This window comes from Pelodiscus sinensis, chromosome 15, assembly GCF_052426305.1.
Source record: "Pelodiscus sinensis isolate ZL-2025 chromosome 15, ASM5242630v1, whole genome shotgun sequence".
Classification (NCBI taxonomy): domain Eukaryota; kingdom Metazoa; phylum Chordata; order Testudines; family Trionychidae; genus Pelodiscus; species Pelodiscus sinensis.
Genome location: NC_143066.1, coordinates 5,425,945 through 5,448,901, shown reverse-complemented (window position 1 = coordinate 5,448,901; position 22,957 = coordinate 5,425,945). Strand labels below are relative to the sequence as shown.

At 41.5% G+C, this 22,957-nt stretch overlaps 1 protein-coding gene across 6 annotated transcripts in view; it reads right to left on the bottom strand.

The window, feature by feature from the left end:
- The window catches only part of CREBBP (CREB binding lysine acetyltransferase), a 179,225-nt gene that overhangs the window by 49,735 nt on the left and 106,533 nt on the right, over positions 1-22,957 (bottom strand). For 4 of the 6 annotated variants that reach the window (XM_089782216.1, XM_089782217.1, XM_089782213.1 and 1 more), the window contains 10 exons: positions 21,250-21,363; positions 11,805-12,047; positions 11,008-11,107; positions 10,305-10,451; positions 9,254-9,371; positions 6,652-6,844; positions 6,396-6,449; positions 3,152-3,276; positions 2,452-2,640; positions 677-1,102 (listed from right to left, as the gene is read on the bottom strand). In XM_089782216.1, the coding sequence (XP_089638342.1) occupies positions 677-1,102; positions 2,452-2,640; positions 3,152-3,276; positions 6,396-6,449; positions 6,652-6,844; positions 9,254-9,371; positions 10,305-10,451; positions 11,008-11,107; positions 11,805-12,047; positions 21,250-21,363 (1,709 nt within the window). The remainder of the gene's footprint in view (positions 1-676; positions 1,103-2,451; positions 2,641-3,151; positions 3,277-6,395; positions 6,450-6,651; positions 6,845-9,253; positions 9,372-10,304; positions 10,452-11,007; positions 11,108-11,804; positions 12,048-21,249; positions 21,364-22,957) is intronic. The other 2 variants (XM_089782214.1, XM_089782215.1) reach the window with 2 other exon arrangements.

Genomic DNA, 22,957 nt, shown 5'->3' with positions numbered 1-22,957 from the left:
AAAAAGTACAAAAATCAAAATATTGAGGAAATGTATAGAAATATGAATTTGTCTTGCTAAGAGGAACAATACAAGATACATACAACAAAAGATCATCTGAAATAGTGCCACACCTGGGTCTGATACTCACTAAAACCAAACACGGGATACCAGAGCACAGATCTCTGGTTACACTGAGGTAAAGACAGGAATGAATTTATCATCTGATGCCTTAGCATCTTCTGTTGACAAAGCAGCTGAATGGTGGATAGTACACGCTGATTACCATGCAGTTTCTTTCCACCCACCTTTAAAAGCTTTGTGTGAATTTAATTATCATGAAGGTGAAAGACTAATGATCCTGACTAGAGCCAAACATAGCATAGCAGATTATGTACAAGCTTCCCACGCACAGCTGTAGAAACATTCTGTAGTATTTTTAATCCTAGTATTGGAAATCACTAACTAAAATGGCTGCCGAGAATGGCTGGATGAATGCATTTTGTTTGCATACGAATCAAAATGTAAATACCTATTTCTAAATGGCACCTTCCCCCATAAACAGAAGCTCCTGTTACTGTGACATAAGGACCCCGTGATCTGTAATTCTACAGCACAGTATCATTCCAGGGAAAACTCCTTATTGAATGTTTAGGTTTCTGTTGCATTTGGACCAAATAAAGGAGCCAATACTTACTGGAGTGCCCGGAGGTTGTGCCTGCACAGATGTTGGTTGCTGCTGAGATGGTTGTGGTGTTGGCACAGACTGGGGTTGTACTGGAGTCTGAGGCTGGGGTATAACTTGAGCCTGGGCTGCAGTTTGTCCTGTAGGCGTACTTTGTGTCTGTGTTGCATTTGGAACAGAGCCAGGTGTTGGCGTAGGTGTCTGTGTCTGACCTGAAGATGAGACGGGTGTGGATGGCTGAGTGGGTGCTGCTGGCTGAGGAGGAGTCATTCCAGGTGGCGTTTGGTGTTGGATAGGTGGCTTGCCAGCTGCCGTGGATACAGGAGGTGCAGTCTGATGTAGAGGCGGCTGGGTCGCTGGTGGACATGATATATGACCACTCTGTGGTCCTAGCATATTCATGGAGTTCGGAATAGCAGCACTGGGAACCTGCCCTTGCTAAAAAGAGAGAGTTCTTAATGCATCTATGCTGCTCCAAAATTAAGTCATATTTGCTTGGACATTAGAAGAGCGTTAAATGCCTTGTAAGAAGCAGTGTAGACCACCATACATTTTTTATATTTACAATGGACACAGTATTGCTCTCCCAAATGCACAGATTCTCACACCAAATCACAAACATTTTTCAATAGTTTTTACTCCTTTTATGTTGTTCTATTAGCATAAAGGATATGGAATCTAGACAGCACTCCACATAGGCAGCCACTCAAGAACTAAGTTGTGCCAGTAGGCTGGGTAGGCGTGAGGATTCAGAAGACACTAAGTGGCTTAAAGCTCCCCACAACCTAGGCTGCATCTACTAAGCTACAGTGCTCAGGAGGACATCTTAGAATCAGAGCCTTTGGGTTTACCACACACAATGCATCTAAAAATGCAACTGTTTTTACCGTGCCTTGACTATCCTGGACATTCAAAAGGATTGTGCATCCATATTTCAAAGTCCAGCGACATTATAAAATGTAAATTCCGTACTATAAAGGACATGCATATATTTTAAGATTATATATTTTATTAGATGCTGCATCAGACAAATTACAATTGCTGAAGAGAGAGTCAGGGACAGTAGACCATGCTAATATGCCTCCATTTGATTGTACTTAAAATCTTCATACAAGCAGTAGAGTATTTGTATAACTCTAAATAAATATGAATGAATTCTCTGTAGTAACATGTCAAATTGTTAAAATGCTTTTATACTGCCCTAAAAATATTTTGAGGAATACTGTTTTTCTATCCATAACGTATTGAAGTATTTCTCCAGGAGGGGAGATGTTTTTCTTTTTTAAAAAAGCCACATGCAGAAGTGTTCGGCTATTAAAGAAAAAATCTGAATGAACTTCTGTAATAACATGGAAGACAACAATTTCCCATTCCGATGTAATTAGTTTAAAAATAATTTCAAGAGGACTTTCTTGCAGTCTATAATTTAAAATAATAGCTACTAAAGTCTGCATACCAAAAAACCAGGAGCATATGGATGACTTAGATTTGGGGGGGAAAGAGGTGGAAGGGGGAGAGACTGAAAGTATCACAAATTAACTTTTCCTCATTTCCCTCTAACATTTTCCATAAGATTATGCGGATTACAGAATTTACAAGAATAAAATTTTTTTTGCCCTAAACTAATACACCTAGAGTTAATGTAGAAACTCATGGAAATATTAGGACTGCAGAAAGAGAAAGTAAAAGACAGGAGAGTGTCTAAGAAGTTAGTTAAATTGGAGGGGTATAACGATCACTGACTGAATTAGACTAAAATAATCCATAATTCAGAAAATCAATTCTACCTGTGAAACTCCCGTCTGGGTTGTTGATTGACCCATGCCAACACTGTTCACATTCATAGCCCCACTTGATGAGGGGAACTGATTCTGAGGGAGGAACTGGTTTTGGGTAGGAGCTTGACCCATCATAGTACTGGAATGTGCTCCCATCATGTTTTGCGGCTGAGGCATTCGGGAAGGAGACATTGCCATCTGAAATTTAAAAACAAAAATATCAGTTGACATACTGAAGCAATAATATTCAGAATGCTACATACTAGAATTCTGCTCGTTGGGCTAACACAGGTAAGTAACATGCTGGAACTCTTAAAATATATTTTAATTTTCTGAAAAACATGAAAACAAGGTTTTAAGTGGTCTCAGGACGATTACAGTACGTGGAAGCCCCAAGTTTCTCTCTCCTAGAAAACACTAGTTACTATTGTACTCAGATGGCCTCTTCCCACCCTAAGTATTTATGTTCTTTATGGCAGATTTAAACACTTGAAATAAAGGAGCCAGTAAAAAAAATGTGGGATAGCAAAAATGAAAGATAAATGTCTTTGAAACTCATTAGCATGAAATTCAAATGAACTAGCAGCCACATGAGTTTTCCACACACATTTGAATATGGCTTTTCTCTGGACATCTTTATGATAAAGATTAAGGAAATTCTTAAGTGGAATTAAACTATAATAAGAACATGAAGAAAGCAAACACGAACCGCTGGAACAGAGCTCATGTTGTTCATTTGTACAGGATGGTTCATTGGAGAAGCTGCACGGGGTCCCATAGGTGCCTGTGGCATCTGTACATTCCCTACGGACATGGGGTTAAACTGATTCATTCCTGCAAAATGTACCCCCAAAACAGCTCATTAAAAACAAGTAATCAAGCACTTATGAACACTTATGCAAGTACAGTCACCAGCCTACAGTATTATAATTCAGATCCGTTATGGTAAAAAAGGCATTGCTCACACACCCTGCCACAAAGAAAGTTAAGTGGGTAATTATATACAATCGATTACAATTCTGCCTCAGGCTGTCAGAAGACCAATAACCATTCTTTACATTAAAAAGTCAATGTGGTTCCTTAGCACACAAAGATCACCATGGCTAAGTCTACACTGCAGGAGGAAGGTCAGCTTATGGCTTACAATTCCAGCTAGGTAAACAATATAGCTGGAGTCAACTTACTACCTTAAGCCAAGCTTGGTGCCATCTTCACAGCAGGAGGTCAACTTCCCTTACTCCCGAGGAGTACAGATACTGACAGGGGGTGCCGTTGGCATTTAATTTAATGGGTCTTTATTAGACCCGCTAAATAGAATCCTGGAACATCAATTGCCAAAGTGTTGATCCTCTGGTAAGTGGATATGGACTAAGACAGACATGTTCAACAGGAGGAAAAGTTTTGGGGAAAACAAATGAAAATGATGCAAAGCAGTGCTATACTCAGTACTTCTAGGAAAATTTGTAGAGGAGGGATACTTAAGACAGGAGTTGCATAAAAAGAGATGTCTCTAATTCAGGTTTTACTGTAAGTAATTATCAGTTATATAAAGTACACATCGAAGTCAAACACATTGCTCCAAGTCAAAGTATAAATGAAAACAATCCCACAACCAGCCACTATCAAAACCCCACCACTCTCCTCAAAATACAACTTCATAAATACCACCACAAATCACACATTGGTCAGATAAATTTATAACAGACCCAATACTGTTTACAGATATGTGTGTGTGCACGCGCATGTTTGAAGAATGTTTCTTTTCCTACACAAAATAACTAACATGAAAGATGTGTCATTAAACAGAGTGCCCCTCATCATAGCTCCAAAGGATTGCAATACAATTTTCAGCTTACTAGATTCCATAAACAATAAATCATGACAAATAAAAACTGGATTCCTACTTGGGAAGATGAAACATCTAATCTTTTAGTACTTCAATGCAGTAGCCTTGCTCCAGCTGCTTTTTGCTGAGCTCTAGAACATGCATGGGGGTAACATAATGAGAGAAGACCCACTTTACAAGCATCTTCAGGACTAATAGTTATTTGACAAAGCAGCACCGTAAATGAAAATAGTTTAGCACGTTTTACACTGACAGAAAAATTGAGGATACTGCTGATTCCCCTAATCCTGTTGTGGATAAACTACTGGACATGTCTTGTTGGTCCCTGAGATAGCATGGTGATAAAGGTGGGTAAAAAGTGTGTTATGTTGGCAGATTAGTTGTCAGCGCATGTGACGGGCCTTATGCATCTCTCAACACTGACATATGTACAGCTGGAAACTAAACTGGTTTACCTGTGTGTTATTAAAACAGATATTAGAGTTTAAGAATGTGGTTAGTGTTAAGACTTTCAGAATGATTGTAGGATGCTGCATGTATTAATCCTACTTCTAATATCTATGTCACTGGATAGAAGGTTATATTTATATATCTGTTTGCGAAGAGCATAGATGCCCCATAGTTGGGGACAAGCATTACCAATGTGAAATGCTAGTTTACTACAAGAGGTGTTATCTTCTCCAGAACAAAGGAAGGTCTACAGACATCAGATCAACCATTGTGGTCAGCTTTTCTGACTGCTTCCCCCACAACCCTGTCCCCCAACACAGCTTTAATGCTGTTAGAAGGGAATAAATGCCAGTTAAAGAGACACTGGTATCTTTAACCTGTCTGGACTCTGTGGGACAAAGATTGCTGAATATAAACTGGTGATCCCCAAGCTGCTAAGTTTGGGCTAGCCCTGAAGGATAGAAGAGAAGCTTTTATAATAAGCTATTACTTTTTGAACCTAAGATTGTACCTCATTTGTGTGTGTATGTTCACCTGCTTTAACCGTATAAATGATCCACTTTGTTTCTTGGTTACTAGTGTCTTAAGCTTTTAATTTGCTTGTTACAGAACTACCCACAAGCTCTATCTTTGGTTTAAGATCTGAGGTAAGTGACTGGTCCTTTGGGACTAGTGATGTGAAAAAGCATTTATTGAACTAAATGTATAACTGCTTAGAATTTCAGCGATTACTCGAGGTGAGAGGGCAGTCGGCTCCCTGAGACCCAGTGCACCTGCCCCCGTGCTGCTGCCTCTGACATATGGGGAGGAGAGTAGAAGAGGGGTAGGCAGCTCCACAGGCTCCTGTGTACACTGTCTCCCTCCCTCTCTCTCCCCCCCCCCCCCACAAAGGCAGCAGAGTGGGGTGGGCAGGCAGGAGCTGGTACACGAGGAACCAGCTTATACAAAGGCAGCATCGGGGTTGGGGGAACACCCTGTATGTAACCGTGCATGTTAACTGATGGACCCAGGCTCCTTGGTTAACTGTGTAAAAGATTACACTTTCACATCCCTATTCGGGACGAGGAATAACCTGAATATTGTTCAAAAGTTTCAGAGGGATAGCCGAGTTAGTCTGTAAGAAGAAAAAACTTCAATATTCAGCAAATAGTCTGGAAGCACTTTATACACTAACAAAGCATGTAGATGGTATTATGAGCTTTTGTGGGCACAACTCACGAAAGCTGATGATACCATCTACATGCTTTGTTAGTCTGGTAGCACTTTAAAGACCATTTGCTGAATATTGTTGTGATTTTTAATGTAGAGTGAACATGTAACCAAAAAATCAAGCTTGCCTGGGTGGCAAGGTAGAATGGCATTCCCAAAGAGACTGTCTATGACTCCATGGGAACACTGTCACAGCGTGTAAGGAGTTCACAATTGTTCGTGGTTTACATCTTGCTTCTTGACAGTCTGCCCTGAGGTGGGCATTCATTGTCATGAGCCACTCCAGATAGAATGTAATAATAAATACAAATAATAAAAGGAAGGGGGAGAGAGTCTGTCATACGCACACACACAACCAATAGGAAATGAAAATACAGAAGAAAAGGAACCTAGAAAAGCTGTGTTTTGAATCAACCAAGTAACATGCTGGAGAAGAAAAACTAAATACCTTGAGAGACCTGCATACGACTCATAGGCACGTTTGGCATCGACATAGGCCCATCTGCAACAGAATAAAAAGAACGGTCACAGAAAAAAAATTGTTTTCTTTCAAATTCAGAAATAGTATAAAGCACAATGACTCTTCAGCCAAACTTGGCACTGCTCAGCCGAAGTTTTTAAGGTCAATACACAAAATGTAAAAAGCTTCCCCACCCATTGCCACCTCCCCTGCCCACTCATCCATTCCATACACAAGTACTTACTGGGAGGTCTCACAGGCTGTGCCTGACCCATGGCAGCAGCCACCTGTGGGATACCAGGTGGCTGAGCTCCTGGGGTCTGTAAGGCTGGCTGGTTACCCAAGATCCCTTGCTTATGTAAACGAGATCTCCGTTTCTCTTCTAGTTCCTTTTGTATCTTGTAGATTTTCTCTGCTAATAAATGATAGTATTCATCCTATAAAGGAGAAAGATAATATTCAATATCATTTATTATAAAAATACAAAGATAAAACTAGCAGTATATTGTCATTTACATTTTTTTTTGCAGATAAAGAACTGTCTATATTACAACTATCATATGAAGATGAGACTCCTTATAATTCTGAAGTGGAAAGTCACAGTGAAGCTTTTGGCAAAAAAAATATAAGAGAAGTTTACTTTACAGACTGACTATCCATCTTGTCTGCCTTCCAAAGAATAGGCCCTTGTGAATCATCATGAATAGGCCTTTCTGAAAGGGACTGCTGTAGGATGCCTGCTACTTGCTGGCAGAGAAAGCAATACGAAGATACAATTTACCCTCCAGCAGGACAGTTTTATCCTTATTTACAAATTGGTCTTTTCATAACACACCTCTCCACCAATCCAGGGTCACAGGTGATAAGAGCGGCTCACCTGCACAGTACTGCAGGAGACATTCTAAACTGGCAGCAGCTTAGTCTGTTATGAAAAGATCAAGTTACAAGTGAAGACTTAAGAAACAGCATCTTAGAGGATCACACAAACACACACTAAATCTGCAGATGACGAAACACCCACTTTGTCAAGGGGTGAACAAATGAGCGAACAAATGAGCATGTAGCTATCCTACTTTTAACAATAGATGGTTTTGTGTTCCTTGCCGTAGTGCAGCCATCATGCATCTGTGAACATAGGGCTTATGGTTCCTGGAAGAGGTTTGGAGATGTTTTGCATTCTTAGGAAATACTGTGAAGTACTGCACTTCAGAGGTTCATTTCCTTTTCTTCGCTTAATGTCAAGAACGATTGACTAATTTGCAGAACTGCCTGTGTTCTTTGAAATAAAACCTAAGGCCCTACATCAGTGGTCCCCAACGCAGTGCCCGCGGGCGCCATGGCGCCTGCCGGGCCATTTCTGTGTGCCCACCGAGTGAACGGGGAGGCCCCGCCCCCTGGTGCACGGTGTATGGGCAGCATCGGCCCCGGGGCACGCAGCACATGGGCAACCCCGCCCCCAGGTGCTCAGCGTTTGGGTGACCCTGCCCCCGGGTGCACGATGCAAGGGCTATGCTGGCCGGTGGGCATGCGGCACATGGGTGGTGCCGGCCTGTGGGTGTGTGGCACAAGGGTGGCACCGGCCCTGGGTGCACAGCACAGGAGCAGCGCCGGCCCCGGGCATGCAGCACACGGGCGGGCATGGCATATGGGAAGCCCCACCCCAGGGTGCATGGCACAGGAGCGGTGCTGGCCTCAGGAGTGCAGCGCATGGGTGGCGCCAGCACCTGGCACGCACCATATGGGTGGCCCTGCCCCCAGACACATGCACGGCCCCGCCCCCAGGTGCCCAGCGCGTGAGTAGCTCCACCCCCGGGCGCCCAGCAGCCCCAAAAGGTTGGGGACCACTGCCCTACATGCGTCTAGGGAACAGAGAAGAGCATGCAGGCTAAAACATGGAAGGGCTCTCCAGTTTCAACTAGAATAGAGATTTCATTTTTGCCATAAATTGTGGTGTCATTCAAAGACCCATCTTGTTTTCACTGAAATGGCAATATGGCTGTTGAATGGAGATTATCCAGAATCAAAGAGGTGGAGCACTGTCTTGGTTCTAGGCTCCTCTCAGATGTCTTATAGCTGTGGTGTCCAACCAGTTCTGAAGCAGTAGCCACTACAGTGGCTACTACTATAGCGAACTAGCCACACTCAACTGGTCAAATAGCCACATGTGGCTAGCAGCTAGCACGTTTGACACCATGGCCTTAGAGAATCTCTTCCACTTCATCAAGCCGGCTTCCCTGATCAAAGGTTCCTTGCTTTCAACAGGAGCTTCTGTGCCCAGACAAACTGAAGCTATATGATGAGACTAAAAAAAACCACAACCTAATGCAGGTACAAAATTCTGCCCTCATTCACAGAAGACAAGAAATCGAGTCTGAGTGGAGTTGGGACCTGACTCGTGGAGTTGCAACGCCACTCATTCAAACCCCCCTCTACCTGCTGGGAACCTACAGGGTGCAGTGCCTGGTGCAGGGAATGAGCACAGTCAGCTCCGTGAGACAGAAGCCACAGAAGCTGCCACGAGACTCTTTGAAACATCCTGGTTGACCCAATTTTGGGTCCCACTCCTTGGGCTGAGAAACCCTGATTTAGAAGGCCTGCTTCCTCTCTGCAGACACAAGCATCCTCCCAATAGTGACCTAGTTTGGTGGATGAACGGTGTATGATGATTGCGTCTGCAAAAACCATACAAGCAGTTGAGTTTGTTTGGTTTTTTGCTGTAAAACCAGGTAATCTACACTGAAAACACAGGGGATGGGAGCAGGGCAGTGAAATCACCAGCAAGGGTTTCAGCAGTTTCCATTATACAGGTCAGGTTCAAAATATCAACACTTCATGAGGTAACATACCCTACTGTTGGCAGATTCATACATATCTCCTTCCACTTTCCTGGCATAAGCCACCAAATTCTCCATGCGACGATCCTTCAGTGCTGCTGGGTCAGGAGTAGGAAAGATGGCTTGCACACTACCGTAGGGAAAAAAACCCAAAATCCACCTTTTTAAATATACATTCAAAATTCTTTATAATCTTTAACTTGGAATGCACAGAAGATACATCAACACTAAGGCCATGTCTTCACTCTGCAGAAGATCAATGCTGCCACGATCAATCTTCCAGAGTTCGACTTAGCAAGTCTAGTTAAGACCGCTAAATCGAACTCAGAGGGCCCTCTCCCCCGCTCATCTGGTACTCCTGCTCTTGTGAGAAGTAAGGGAAACCAACAGGAGCGATTGCTCACATCGGCCTTCCACTGTGGGGATGCCAAGTTCAGCTTAAGGTATTCTACGTAGCTGGAGCTGCGTACCTTATGCAGAGCTGCCAGGTCTAGTGTAGACCTGGCCTAAGAAGAGAGCTACTGCCCAACCATTCCCTCACAATTATTTAAGTGAATTTAGTAATGGTGAACTGTGTTTAGACTGTCAATCCGAGTGAATGAAATCCTCTATTTATAACTCAGGTACAGCAAGGGAGAGGCAATGGAAGTTTGCCAGCACAGTGCCCAGAAAGTGCCTAAATCCCAAGCTGGAGAGCTAATAGTTAGGGTTAAGAAAGCAGCCCAGTCTCAAAGGACATTCTGCTGAGACTGGCTGTATGGCATCAACCAGTACAAACTGCATTAGTGGGGTTTTCAGAGGGTGTACATTTCCCCAATAAGAAATGAGCCAAAACCACCAAATCATGTAGGTCTTCAACTGTCAATCTCTTGAACCACTAAGTCCTGAGATATTGCTATATCAAACTTCGTTAATTAGTGGAATTTCAGTTAGTTACGTCAAAATCCACTGATTCTGAGAAACGTGGTTCCTGCATGAACCACTCAGCTACTTCCATACAGCAAGTCACTAATCAAAAAATGTAAGTATTTAGGAACAAGTCTCCAGACTTGGAAATACTTACAGTTTATGGACTAAGTGATTGCGTAGGTCTTGAGTGACGTGTTCATGCCATGCTTTCCTTATCCCTGTACTGGAAGGAGGTGCAGCTGTTGGCAACGAGCTCAGGTTCCCCACATTGCCAGAATTTGTGCCATCATTCATTAGTGGACTGAAATGGAACAAGGCAATGTTATAGTGTGGAACACAACTGCCCGTTTCATGTATGAAATAACCAAGGTAGTTTGAAAACAGTTTTCATCACTGACAGATGGTTATAAAGATTTTTAAAATGAAACTGAAGGCATCAAACTGCAATGAAAAAAATAATCAATTAAATGATGGAATTTGGGGGCTTATTAATTTAAATTCTTTTATAACAGCTTAGGTGTTGTGAGATATAGGCACAAACATGAAAGGGCAGGCAATCTAGGAGAGCAACTGCTATGATTCTGTAAGTACACACAACAAGTGCATAAAAGAATACAATATTTTACTTTTGGAAATGCATTTCCAAGGCAAAAGAGTGAAGAAAAATGGTGTTGGGAGGGGTGTGCAGATTTCAAATGACAGCTGGACAGTGTACACCCGAAGAGCAGCATTCAGTGGTGCAATAGAAGACACAATGACAATATAATCATACTGCAGAATGCATACTCTGAATTTACAAATTCACACTCCATGTTAACAAATGTTAAATTAGCAACAACATAAAATGTGTGCATTACTTTGCTGTCCCCAGGGATGTTGGAAGAGCAGTTTCTGAGATTAGACTAGCTTGCTGGTCTGTTGTTATCCCTCCTGCAGAAAGGTTCATCTGGTTAGCTCCTTTGTGGAAAAAAATGAAACAGAACTAGTAGAGAAAGTTGCTTAGGCACACTTTGGAGTTCTGATAAATGTTAAACAAATGGCATTTTGATCTTAGTGAAGAACGGAGAAATAAGCTTTTTATGTCATGTAAGTGTGTCTACGAACATTTAATTGTAGCAGTAGGTTTCCTTAAAAATGCACTTAACAGAAATTAAAATACTATAATTATTGGCACACCTGTTTTTATTATACAAACTGACAAGATCTGACCAGCTTACATAAGCACAAGAAAAAACATAAGAGTACTGACATCTTATCCATCAAATAGACTCAGTCTATCCAATATCAGCTGAAGTGGAGCAATCTTAAAATGAGTGATTTACATGCTTTATTAAACAAGATGAAATCCATAAGGAATTAGGCCTAAATACAAATAACGCTATGAGCAGCAACAAAATTTGTGGAGTATTGAATTACTAATCATACTTTTTTGAAAACATCTATTACCTGCTATACCTGGCATAAACTGAACCTAATTTTCTAACCAACTGAATGAAAGTATGTTTAAAGATAAAACTGAGTCATTTTGCAATCTAAAAAAAGTCATGCTGTATATGCAATCATATCCTTATGCCTAAACTTTGCTCATTATCTGGCTTAGACTGAAATAAACTTTATTATTACAGAGCTCACAACTTCTATTTTCTTCACCTACCTAATGGATTTATGGTCCTCATTTGCTGGTGAGTTTGAGGCTGTGCTGGTTGTTGGCCTTGTACCTGTGGCTGCAACTGTGTCTGTGGCTGGTTGCCATATGGCAGTCCAAGAGCAGCATAGGCTCGTTGCATGGAGCTGGGGTCAATCGGATTAGGGTTGCTTAATGAAGGAGTATTCTGCTGGCCTGTTCCAACAGAGCCAATTGAATTCTGGATTCCGCCAGCTGGAGACCCTAGAAGGGCTAAAAAAGGAGGAGGAGGGTAAAGGAGTAAGAGAAAATGTCACGAGACTGAAAGAGCAACAGAAGGAAGCTTCCATGCAAGTAAGTGAAAGATGCACAAATTATACTGTACATTTTTATACAGAGTTGGGCTTCCCTGTCACCTGACTAATCAAGCTGGAGAAACATGTTTCAATTCTACAAGGCAAGAGGAGCATTTGGGCAACTTAGATCTGGAGGATCTTCTTCCAACCCTCCTGTGTCCAGTTCTCTTCTTCATCTGGAGAGGCCTCTCTTTTAAAAACTCTTCCATGGGCCTTTTCTTACGTCTTTCCCAAAAGACCTGTTACCTGACATTGTCCACTTTTCTGCTCTGGAGAGAAAAGCTAATTATGTAACAGGTAGGGCTGGGCCTAGTTACCCAGTGACACCATTTTTTTGAAGACTTTAAAAGCCTGCTTCAAAAATTCAACACAGAACGTGAGGCAGCAGCTCGAGGAGGAGGTCAATCCCGAGCTTCTGGGAAGTGAGGCTGACAGAATAGGTTAAGATGCCTCACCTTTGGCAATGGTAGTGGGGGCTAGGAAGCATAAATCATATCAAAGCATACCAGTGTGCCTTCAGGATCAGAATCTAACACACTTCCAGATCCAGACTCAGCTGAGTATGATCAGGATCTCAGATTAAATTGCTCTGGCATTTCTGCTCCTAAGAGAGACACTCAGATGGCCTTCTCTGAGAAGCTTAGTAAAAGTGGGATCTGTTACTCCCAGAAGAGCTGAACAGAAATGGATTTATAAACTAAGCACCAATTGGGAGAATCCCAATCTCTTAAACCAGAGACAAATCCTATGTGGCTCTCAGTGACAGGCACTGAACTTTCACGAGAGGTGCTCTTTGAAACCTACTATCTTAGTTTCTGCCACCACAGGAGCACCCACATCAGTGCTGAGGAGATGCAATAGAGTCTAAAGAAAATTTAAACACCCAACAGAGGAAAATTTCAGCACTGTTTTTAACTAATTATCTTACTAAAAAGCAAAGTTTCCCCAAGGGAAAGAAAAAGGAGAGAACTAGCAGTGAAGTAATGGACACAATTTCTAGATTGTTGCTAATTATGGTCAAGCAATACATGCGTGAACATAGGAATGGCCAGATTGGGTCAGACCAAAGGTCCATCTAGCCTAGTGTCCTGTCTGTTGATAGTGGCCATTACCAGATACCCCAGACAGAGGAAACAACAGGTAATCATAATGTGATCGCTCTCTTGTCATCCATTTCAAGACAAACAGAGGCTAGAGACACCATTCCTATCCATCCTGGCTAGCAGCTATTGATGGACCTAACCTCCATGAATCTATCTAGCTCATTTTTGAACCCTGTTAAAGCCCTAGTCTTCACAACATCCTCTGGCAAGGAGTTCCACAGGTTGACTGAGCGCTGAGTGATGAAAAACTTCCGTTTGTTTTAAACCTGCTGCCTAAATTTCCATTTGGTGACCCCTCATTCTTATATTATGGGAATAAGTAAATAATTTTTCCTTATTCACTTCTTCCACACCAGTCACGATTTTATAGACTTCTATCATATCCCCCCCCTTAGTCTCCTCTTTCTTAAACTGAAAAGTCCAAGGCTTTTTAATTTCTCTTCATATGGGACCCGTTCCAAAACCCTAATAATTTCTGTTGCCCTTTTATGAACCTTTTCCAATGCCAATAGATTTATGAGACGAGGCAACAATGCACTTTCGACAGACCATGAACTTCAGAAGTTCCAAGCTCGTGTGCATGCCTACCAAAGCAGATCAATCCTGAAGCAATAGTGTTTTTTCCTTCAGTTTTTAAATACTTCCAACCTACATCCATGACATGTGCTCCAGGCTTCCAATTGGAGACTTTTCATCCCCAAGCAGATCTAACCTATCCTTCCCATCCTCCCCTCCCCAAACTCTCAGTTCCATTCCCCCCAAAATCCCAGCATCCTCCACACCCTGCTACTCCAATGTCCCCACCAACTCCCCACTACAGTTTCTCTTCCAGAACTCCAGGCCCAGACTGTTCTCCATCTACTTCTCACTTTTGTCACTTTGCATGCCTCCTCCATGGTACTTAGGTGTGAACATAGGATCATTGAGAGTTCAGGAAATACAGTCCCCACCCTGGCCCTGAGAAATGTGGAGAGCATTCTTTACAGGGTAAGTCCTGCGTCCCTACTGTGCTCCATTGGAGTAAGCACAATCACTCTATGAGGACCGGTTTTGTTCAACATCTTTAATGATGACCTGGATGAGGGGATGGATTGCACCCTCAGTAAGTTTGCGGAGGACACTAACCTAGGGGGAGAGGTAGATATGCTGGAGGGCTGAGAGAGGGTCCAGAGTGACACAGACAAATAGGAGGATTGGGTCACAAGAAATCTGATGCGGTTCAACAAGGACAAGTGTAGAGTCCTGCACTTGGGATGGAAGAATCCAAAGCATTGTTACAGGCTGGGGACCAACTGGCTAAGTAGCAGTTCTGTAGAAAAGGACCTGAGGGTTACAGTGGATGAGACGCTGGACATGAGTCAACAGCGTGCCCTTGTAACCAAGAAGGCTAATGGCATATTAAGCTGCATTAAGAGGAGCATTGCCAGTCGATCCAGAGATGTGATTATTCCTCTTTACTCAGCTCTGGTGAGGCCACATCTGGAGTATTGTGTCCAGTTCTGGGCCCCCAATTACAGGAAGGATGTGGACTCACTGGAGAGGGTCCAGCGGAGGGCAACCAAAATGATTAGGGGGCTGTAGCATACGACCTACGAGGAGAGGCTGAGGGAGTTGGGTCTCTTTAGTCTGCAGAAGCGAAGAGTGAGGGGGGATTTGACAGCAGCCTTCAACTTCCTGAAGGGAGGTTCCAAAGAGGCTGGAGAGAGGCTGTTCTCAGTAGTGACAGATGGCAGAACAAGGAACAATGGTCTCAAGATGCAGTGGGAGAGGTCCAGGTTGGATATTAGGAAAAACTATTTCACCAGGAGGTTGGTTAAGCACTGGAATGTGTTACCCAGGGAAATAGTGGAGTCTCCATCCCTAGAGGTGTTTAAGTCTCGGCTTGACAAAGCCCTGGCTGGGTTGATTTTATTGGGATTGGTCAGGGGGCTGGACTTGATGGCCTCTTGAGGTCTCTTCCAGCTCTATGATTCTGTGATGGCTCGAGAAAATGCCAATCACATGTAGGAGCTGTGAGGGGATGAAGAGTGCTCAGTTACTCTGTGGGGATGGTGCACATGAGGTCTTGGCATCACTAAGAGCAGCGGGAAGCCCAAGTGAACTTACTGAGGACAAACTCTTCAGAGATTTAACTGCTAAAAAAATCAAAGCTGCCTCTGCTGAAACTGTATGAATTGCAATTTTTCACAGGTTTGTAAACTAGTCCCAATTTACATAGATTTTCAAGGGACAGCAAAAGTCACCTCCTTGATATCCCCTTGCAAATTAAGTCCCTACTTCAAAGCACAGGGGCATCAGAAGTGTCCAGACGCTCAAGATTTTTTTTTTTTTAAAATATGGGCACAGCAATGCATTTTTCACTAACTTCATTCTTGGAAATCCCTGAACCATTTTATCTGAAACTCTGCAGACATTTGGCATGGAAAACTTTAGTCTGAATGGGTAAAGTTTTGCAAAGTATAAGCAACTGATACTGCGTTTTATAAGAGGAAGTGCCATACAATCTTAATAACTGGTGGTGCTACCGCCAATAATAAAAATAAGTTTTAAGACAACATTTTATGACGAGGAAATAGAGGAGATCAAATTCCTTGTAGAAAATTCAAACACTCAGACACTTAATTTCATAGAACTGGAAGGGACCGCTTGAGGTCATCAAGTCTAGTCCCCTGCACTCATGGCAGGACCATGCACCATCTACACCATCTCTGTCAGGTGTTTGTCTAACTCACTCTTAAACTCCAATGACAGAGATTCCAGAGTCTCCCTAGGCAATTTATTCTAGTGCTTAACCACCATGACAGGAAGTTTTTCCTGGTGTCCAACCTAAACCTCCCTTGTGCTATTTGAGCCCAGTATGTCTTGTCCTACCAGAGGTTAAGGAGAATAATTTTTCTCCTTCCTCCTTGTAACAACCTTTTAGATAATTGAAAGCTGTTATGTCCCCTCTCGATATTCTCTTTTGAAGACTAAACAAACCCAATTATTTCTCTCTTCCCTCACAGATCATTTTTTAGATCTTTAATAATTTGTTATTTTTCTATGGACTTTATAACTTCATCCACATCTTTCCTGAAATGCGATTTCAGGAATTTAAACCTGAAACTTCATGGTGCTATAATTGTAGGGATACTGACCCAAAAAACAAGTTGGAAGAGTCACAAGATTATTATAGCCAGTTACGGCACTGCTGCTAGGGGTCAGCAGCCAGAGAGCAGCAGCTGCGGCTGGGAGAACAGATCTTAAAGAAGAGCTACTTTTAGCAGCAGCCACAGCTGCCCAGAAGCAAGCATGGCGTGGGATGGCATTGCCACCCTTACTTCTGCACTGCTGCCTTCAGAGCTGGGTCCTCTGTCGGCAGCTGCTGTTCTCCAGCTCTGAAGGCAGCAGCACAGAAGACTGGCAATACCTCCCTCCAAATAACCTTGCAATTCCCTTGCAACTCCCTCTTGGGTCAGGATCCCCAGTTTGAGAAACGCTAGTCTCCCTCTGCAAAATCGCTTTAATATAAAGTAAAGTAAAAGCACATAAAACACCAGATTTCACAGAGGGAGAGAATTCATGATCTGTGACACTTTTCAGGGCTGTGAATTTGGTAGGGTCCTAACTCATTTGATAAGCATGTGAGACCCTGTATTCTTGCAGTAATGCAGAGAGTTCCAGAAAAGAAGGGTTTACATGTGATTTTCAGAAAATCTGCTATGGAAAATCTGGATCTTGAAGATCTTGGCAATTGTGGAGGAAGGCTAGGTAGAGACATTTGTCCCAGCAATGAGAAAGGTGAATGAAATGGAGATGTGTCTGGCTGGAACTGGAGTTACTACAGGGTATACAAAGATTTTAGAAACATGGTGATAAGTAAGTGTGAGGTGGTTGTTACAGAGGGAATGCATCCACCAGCTCTTCTAGTATTTTGTGCTCTTTCCCCTGAAGCTCCCTTTAACCCATCTTAAAAAGATAGTTCTGAGGTCCAAGGTTCAACTGTGTTGTGTCTATATACAGCACCCCGGTTCAGAATGAAGCAGAACCCAAAAGGTGTTTGAAGTGAGATACCAGTGAGGTGTCAGTGGATCCAGCATACTCCAAAATTTGGAAAGCATTAGAAACATTGGGAAGCGCAGACTCAACAATTCAGAAGGTGGAACCCCAGAAAAGCCCAGGACAGATACAACTGGTATTCAAAGTTCAAATTTTACAGACAATGAGATAGGTCTATAGATTCTAGTGCTCTCATGGATCACCAGATGGCTATCCCTAAACATTATGTTGTTTGAATCACAACTTGATGGAGAGGTGAATGGAAAGAGTAACATTCCTTTTTTTCCCCCCAGTTCTTCCCGTCATTTTCTGCCATGGACAATTTTTAACCATTATAATAGATGTTATAAGCAATAACATCAAAAAACAAGCATAATTTAATCTGGGATGTTGTGATCCAGCACACCTATGTTTCTTTACATCCTCATATCATGTAGCTTAGTGTGCCAGTTTTCAGATGCACCCAATTAATTTAATTTTAGTATTACATTAAGCGGGCCTAAAGCTAACGGTGAGTAGTGCTGAATTACGAACCAAGTGAGGAAAAGGAGGGGGGATTTGATATTTCCTTGCCTTCATTTTCCAAGAAGGGATGGCAAATTCTGCAGTTACACTCCATCTTTGTTGCATCCAAGCCAAAGCTTCTTACTCACAGATCTAATCGCAAGGACTGCTTTTTATATAAAACATATTTTAATCATGTGCTTTTACTGGTTTGATAAATCACACATGTGAGAAAACAATGAATGTATGAACAATGCATAGCCAAGTTTTCTGCAGTGACTTAAACTAAAAGATCACCATAACACCTGCATTATGACTGCAAAAAACACTACAGTTAGCAACTTGAAAGCAAATGCACTGAATGGATTTCTCTCAGAAATTGATCAGACATTACAGCTGCTCTATTTTTAAAATTAAAACTACCAGTAAATGTCTCAAAATCAGTTATTACAGAAATTAATCACTAGCAATTAGCCATGCCTTAAAAAAGGGTATTTTCATAACCAAGATGATTGGTAAAACAAAAACAAAAAATCGGCATATAGGGCTAATTATATTCCTCAGAATTCATTATTTATATTGTTGTAAGAATGGACACACAGGGTGAGACCAACCAATCGTCCATTAACCAGTCTTCCAACAGTGACCAATACTAGGTGCTTCAGAGGGAATGGACAGAACAGATAATTGAGTCATCCACCCTGAGCTACTGACAGGCAGAGGCTAGGGACACCCAGAGCATGGGTAGCACCCATGACCATTTTGGCTAAATGCTCTTTTTTGACCCTACTTATACTTTTGGCTTTCATATCAGCAGCTGGCAACAAGTTCCACATTGACTGTGCGCTGTCTCAAAGAATATTTCTTTGTTTTAAACCTGCTGTCTATTGATTTCATTGGGTGGTCCCTGCTTCTTGTGTTTTGGGAAGGGGTAAATAACTTCCTTACTCACTTTCTCCACACCACATGATTCACAGATTTATGGACCTTATCACGTCTCCCATTAGCAGTCTATTTTGCAAGCTAAATAGTCCCAGTCTTTTTAACCTCTCCTCATATGGAAGCGATTCCAATCCCCTAATCACTTTTGTTGCCTCTCTCTTATCCCAATTCTAATATATCTTTGAGATAAGGTAATCAGAACTACATGCAATATTCAAGATGTGGGTGTACCATGGATTTATATAGTGATTTTATAATATTTTCGGTCTTATTATCTATCCCTTTTCTAATGGTTCCTAATATTGTTAGCATGACTGCTGCTGCACATTGAGTAGATATTTTATTCACAATGACTCAAAGATATTTTTCTTGAGTGTATTACATAGTCCAATGGGCATTACTATGCATTTACCAACATTGAATTTCGTCTGATATTTTGTGGTCCAATCATCCAGTTGTGAGAGATCCCTTTGCAGTCCGCTTTGAACTTAACTATCTTGAGTAACTGGTAGCAAAGTTTGCAGATGATATCTCACTGTTTCTCTCTTTTTCCAGATCATGCATGCATGTGTTGAACAACACTGGTCTCAATACAGTTCCCTGGGAAACACCAATATTTACCTCTCCATTCTAAAAACTATTCCTACTCTTTGCTTCCTTTTATCCAGTTATGATCCATGAGAGGACTTTCCTTCTTATCCCATGACTGCTTACTTTGCTTAAGAGCCTTCAGTAAGGGGTCTTGTCAAAGACTTTCTGAAAGTCCGAGTTTACTATATTCAATAAATCCCCCTTGTTCACAGTTTTCTGATCCTTTCAAAGGATTCTAATAGATTCTTAAGGTCTGATTACTCATTACAAAAGCTGTGCTGACTCTTCCGCAATGAACTGCGTTAATCTTTATGTGAGATTATTCTGCTCTTTACTGTAGTTTCAACCAATCTGCTTGGTACTGAAGTTAATCTTACCAGCACATAAATGTCAGGATCACCTCTGGAGCCTTTTTAAAAAAACTGGTGACACATTAGCCATCCTCCAGTCATCTGATACAGAGGCTGATTTAAGTGATAGTTCTGCAATTTTTTATTGAAATTCCTTCAGAACTATTGGGTGAATACCATCTGATCCTGGTAACTTATTGTTTAATTTACCAGTGTGGTCCAAATGTATCAATATATTCCAAATCTGAGTAACCTAAATTAGCCTAAACAAAAGAAAATGGTAGCATCACTTTTCTGATTGCTTCTTTCCTCCTTCTGCCTTTGGTGGAGTTCTTCTACCTCTTTCTTAAATGGCTTATTAGCTTTTCTCACTTTCCTTGCAGAACCCTTTCCAAATACAACTACTCAAGTTTACAGTTCTTCCCTGTCCCTCAGTTATTTCCCACCACCTCCCACTGAAGACTTCAGACTTTTCTTTCATCTCCTTTTCAAAGCTGCTTTTACGTGACATCATTTAACAGAATTAGAAGATCTAACAGTGTGGGATGTGACAGTGTCTCAGTTCATTTTAATTCTGCCACGCAGTCTTAAAACCCACCAATATAACTTCAACAATTTTCTGCTTCGAGGACAAAACAACACAAATGAGACAAATGGAAAAACAAATATTACCTAACTGTAATATTAAGCCATTATGGTGGAATTAACAAGCAAAACAATGTAGAGAAGGCTTACTAGAATTCAGCCATTCATTCCTCTTCTTTAGGGTTAAATAAACTGTGCAATTCACTTTAACTTATTCTTAGGATTAATTGCCAGAACACATAGCAGACCTTCTAGTCCACAAACCAGTTTCTATTTATGCAAATATGTTTGTCCTACATTGATCAACAGTACCCTTGGCTAAGGACCAGACTTAAAATTATTTCTGATATTAAAAGACAAGAAAGAACCTTAAATCTTTTCAAATGCCATCTGTGTACAGGTCACAAATATCACATTTTATGGGACTACAAGGATGTGCTTCCTATACATTCAAGATATGTTCAAAATGTGGATGTATAGCAAAATGATGTAAAGCAGGGTATTTTTTCCCATGGATGACTTCCATTTGTGCAAATTTTTTTGAGGGGGTGGGGTGGGGAAAACATCTTAAGAGCAGGGAATGGGAGAACTTATAACGCATCAGCTCCAACAAGTGTCAAGGCCATTAGTGCGGAACCGATATATACCAGGGCAACATAGTAGGGATGCCCTGTAATAACTAGGCACACTAATGATTGACCTACCTTAATATAAAATGACTGCTAGAAGTTGCCATGCCTTGGCAAAAATGGATGCTGCCTTCCTAGACCAGGAATTTCCTTTTTTTATGAATCAGGTATTAAAGTAATAATTTGAATAATGTACAATGATCAGAAAGAGGTCTATCCAATTATATTTATATAACAGAATGCCATACATAATAGAATAATTTATCAAACCACTATAACTCAAAGTCCTTCCTAGGATTGTATATTTGATTCAGTTTGTTTTACCTATGTTATTCTAATGTTTGTACAGCAGCTGATGAGCAGAAATGATCACTTACGCTGTTGGTTTCTTTTGTCACTGGCATTTTTCAAAGGGAGGCACACAGGACAATCATGCCGAGTACAGTTCTTCCAGTGAGAGATGATTTGTCGTGAAGATGCACAATGAGCAACTAAGAAAAAAAGAAGCAATCAAATTTAAGTCTGGTTGTGTGGCTTTAAACTCATTCCATTTTCATAACCCTCCATTTTCTTTACTAAGTAGCGACAAAAACCCAAATGCAACTAAACAAAATGTCAAGGCTTGAACAAAGAAGAAATACCTTTTTTCCGGAGAACACAAATAAAAATGCTACTCTGACAAGCTGAAAACTAGTTCAGATGCTATGATGTAGGAAACCAATTCAATAACAATCTAATGGCTTCCACATGCTAAGCTAGTAGAGATTAGGCATGCTGCAGATGTGACTTGCTTATTCGGTGGGAGAAGCAAAACATACTGCTTGTTCAGGAGTAAAATTATATTAACAATGCCCAGGAAAGATTACATATTTTATTCTTTCTTCAAAGAATAAATAGAATCATAGAATCAAAATTATAAGAAACCTTGAGAGGTCATCTAGTCCAGTCCCCTCCACTTGTGGTAGGACCAAGCACCATCCAGACCATCTCTGACCCGTGTTTCTCTAACCCGCTCTTAAATATCTCCAGTGATGGAGATTCCACAATCTCCCAAGGTATTTTATTCCAATGCTTAACCATCCTGATAGTTAGGACGTTTTTCCTAGTGTCCAACCTAAAATTCCCTTACTACACTTAAAGTTCAGTGCTTCTTGTTCTACCATCAGTACAGAAGAAGATGATTCTTCCCCCCCCCCTTGTAACAACTTCTTAGGTACTTGAAAATTGTTATGTCCCCTCTCAGGCTGCTCTTTTCCAGACCAAACAAACCCAATTTTTTCCAATCCTCCCTTATGGGTCATGTTTTCCAGACCTTCCGTCATTTCTGTTGTTCTTCTCTGAACCTTCTCCAATTTGTCCACATCTTTCCCAAACTGTGGTGCCCAGAACTGGACAATACTCAGCTGAGGCCTAATTAGCTCAGAGTGGAACAGAAGAATTACTTCTTGTGTTTTGCTTAGAACACTCTTGCTAATACATCCCAGAAAAATGGTTTCTTCATATTTAGTTTGTGGTCCACTGTGACCTCTAGATCTCTTTCTGCAGAACTCTTTCCAAGGCTGTCATTTCCCATTTTGGATGTTCCCTCCCAAGTGGCGTATTTTGTATTTGTCCTTATTGAATTTCATCCTATTTACATCAGACCAATGTTCCCTCTAATCTTTTCCACCCATGTGAGGAATAATTTTTCATGTGTTCCGAGGCATGTGTAAGTATGAACCACGGGAAGAAACAAAAAACCTATCTGAATACTCTGCTAAATGAGTTGAGTGGCATTTGAGTGGCCACACAAGTGCACAGCTAACAGAGAACACCGCTTCAGACCATTTCTCCAGTTTGTCCAGATAATTTTTGAATGAAAATTCTATCCTCCAAAGAACTTGCAATCCCTCCCAGCTTGGTGGTATCTGCAAACTTTATAAATGTACGGACTGGGAAGGGAAAAACAAGCAAAAGGGCATCGCAGCTATTTCAAGAAAGGCACTTTATGCCAAGGATAAAGACCACTGTCAGCTGGCAAAACCAGAGAAAGCCCATCAGAGTGAGGAAGAACTCTTCTACTTACCTCCCGATAATTTGCTCTTA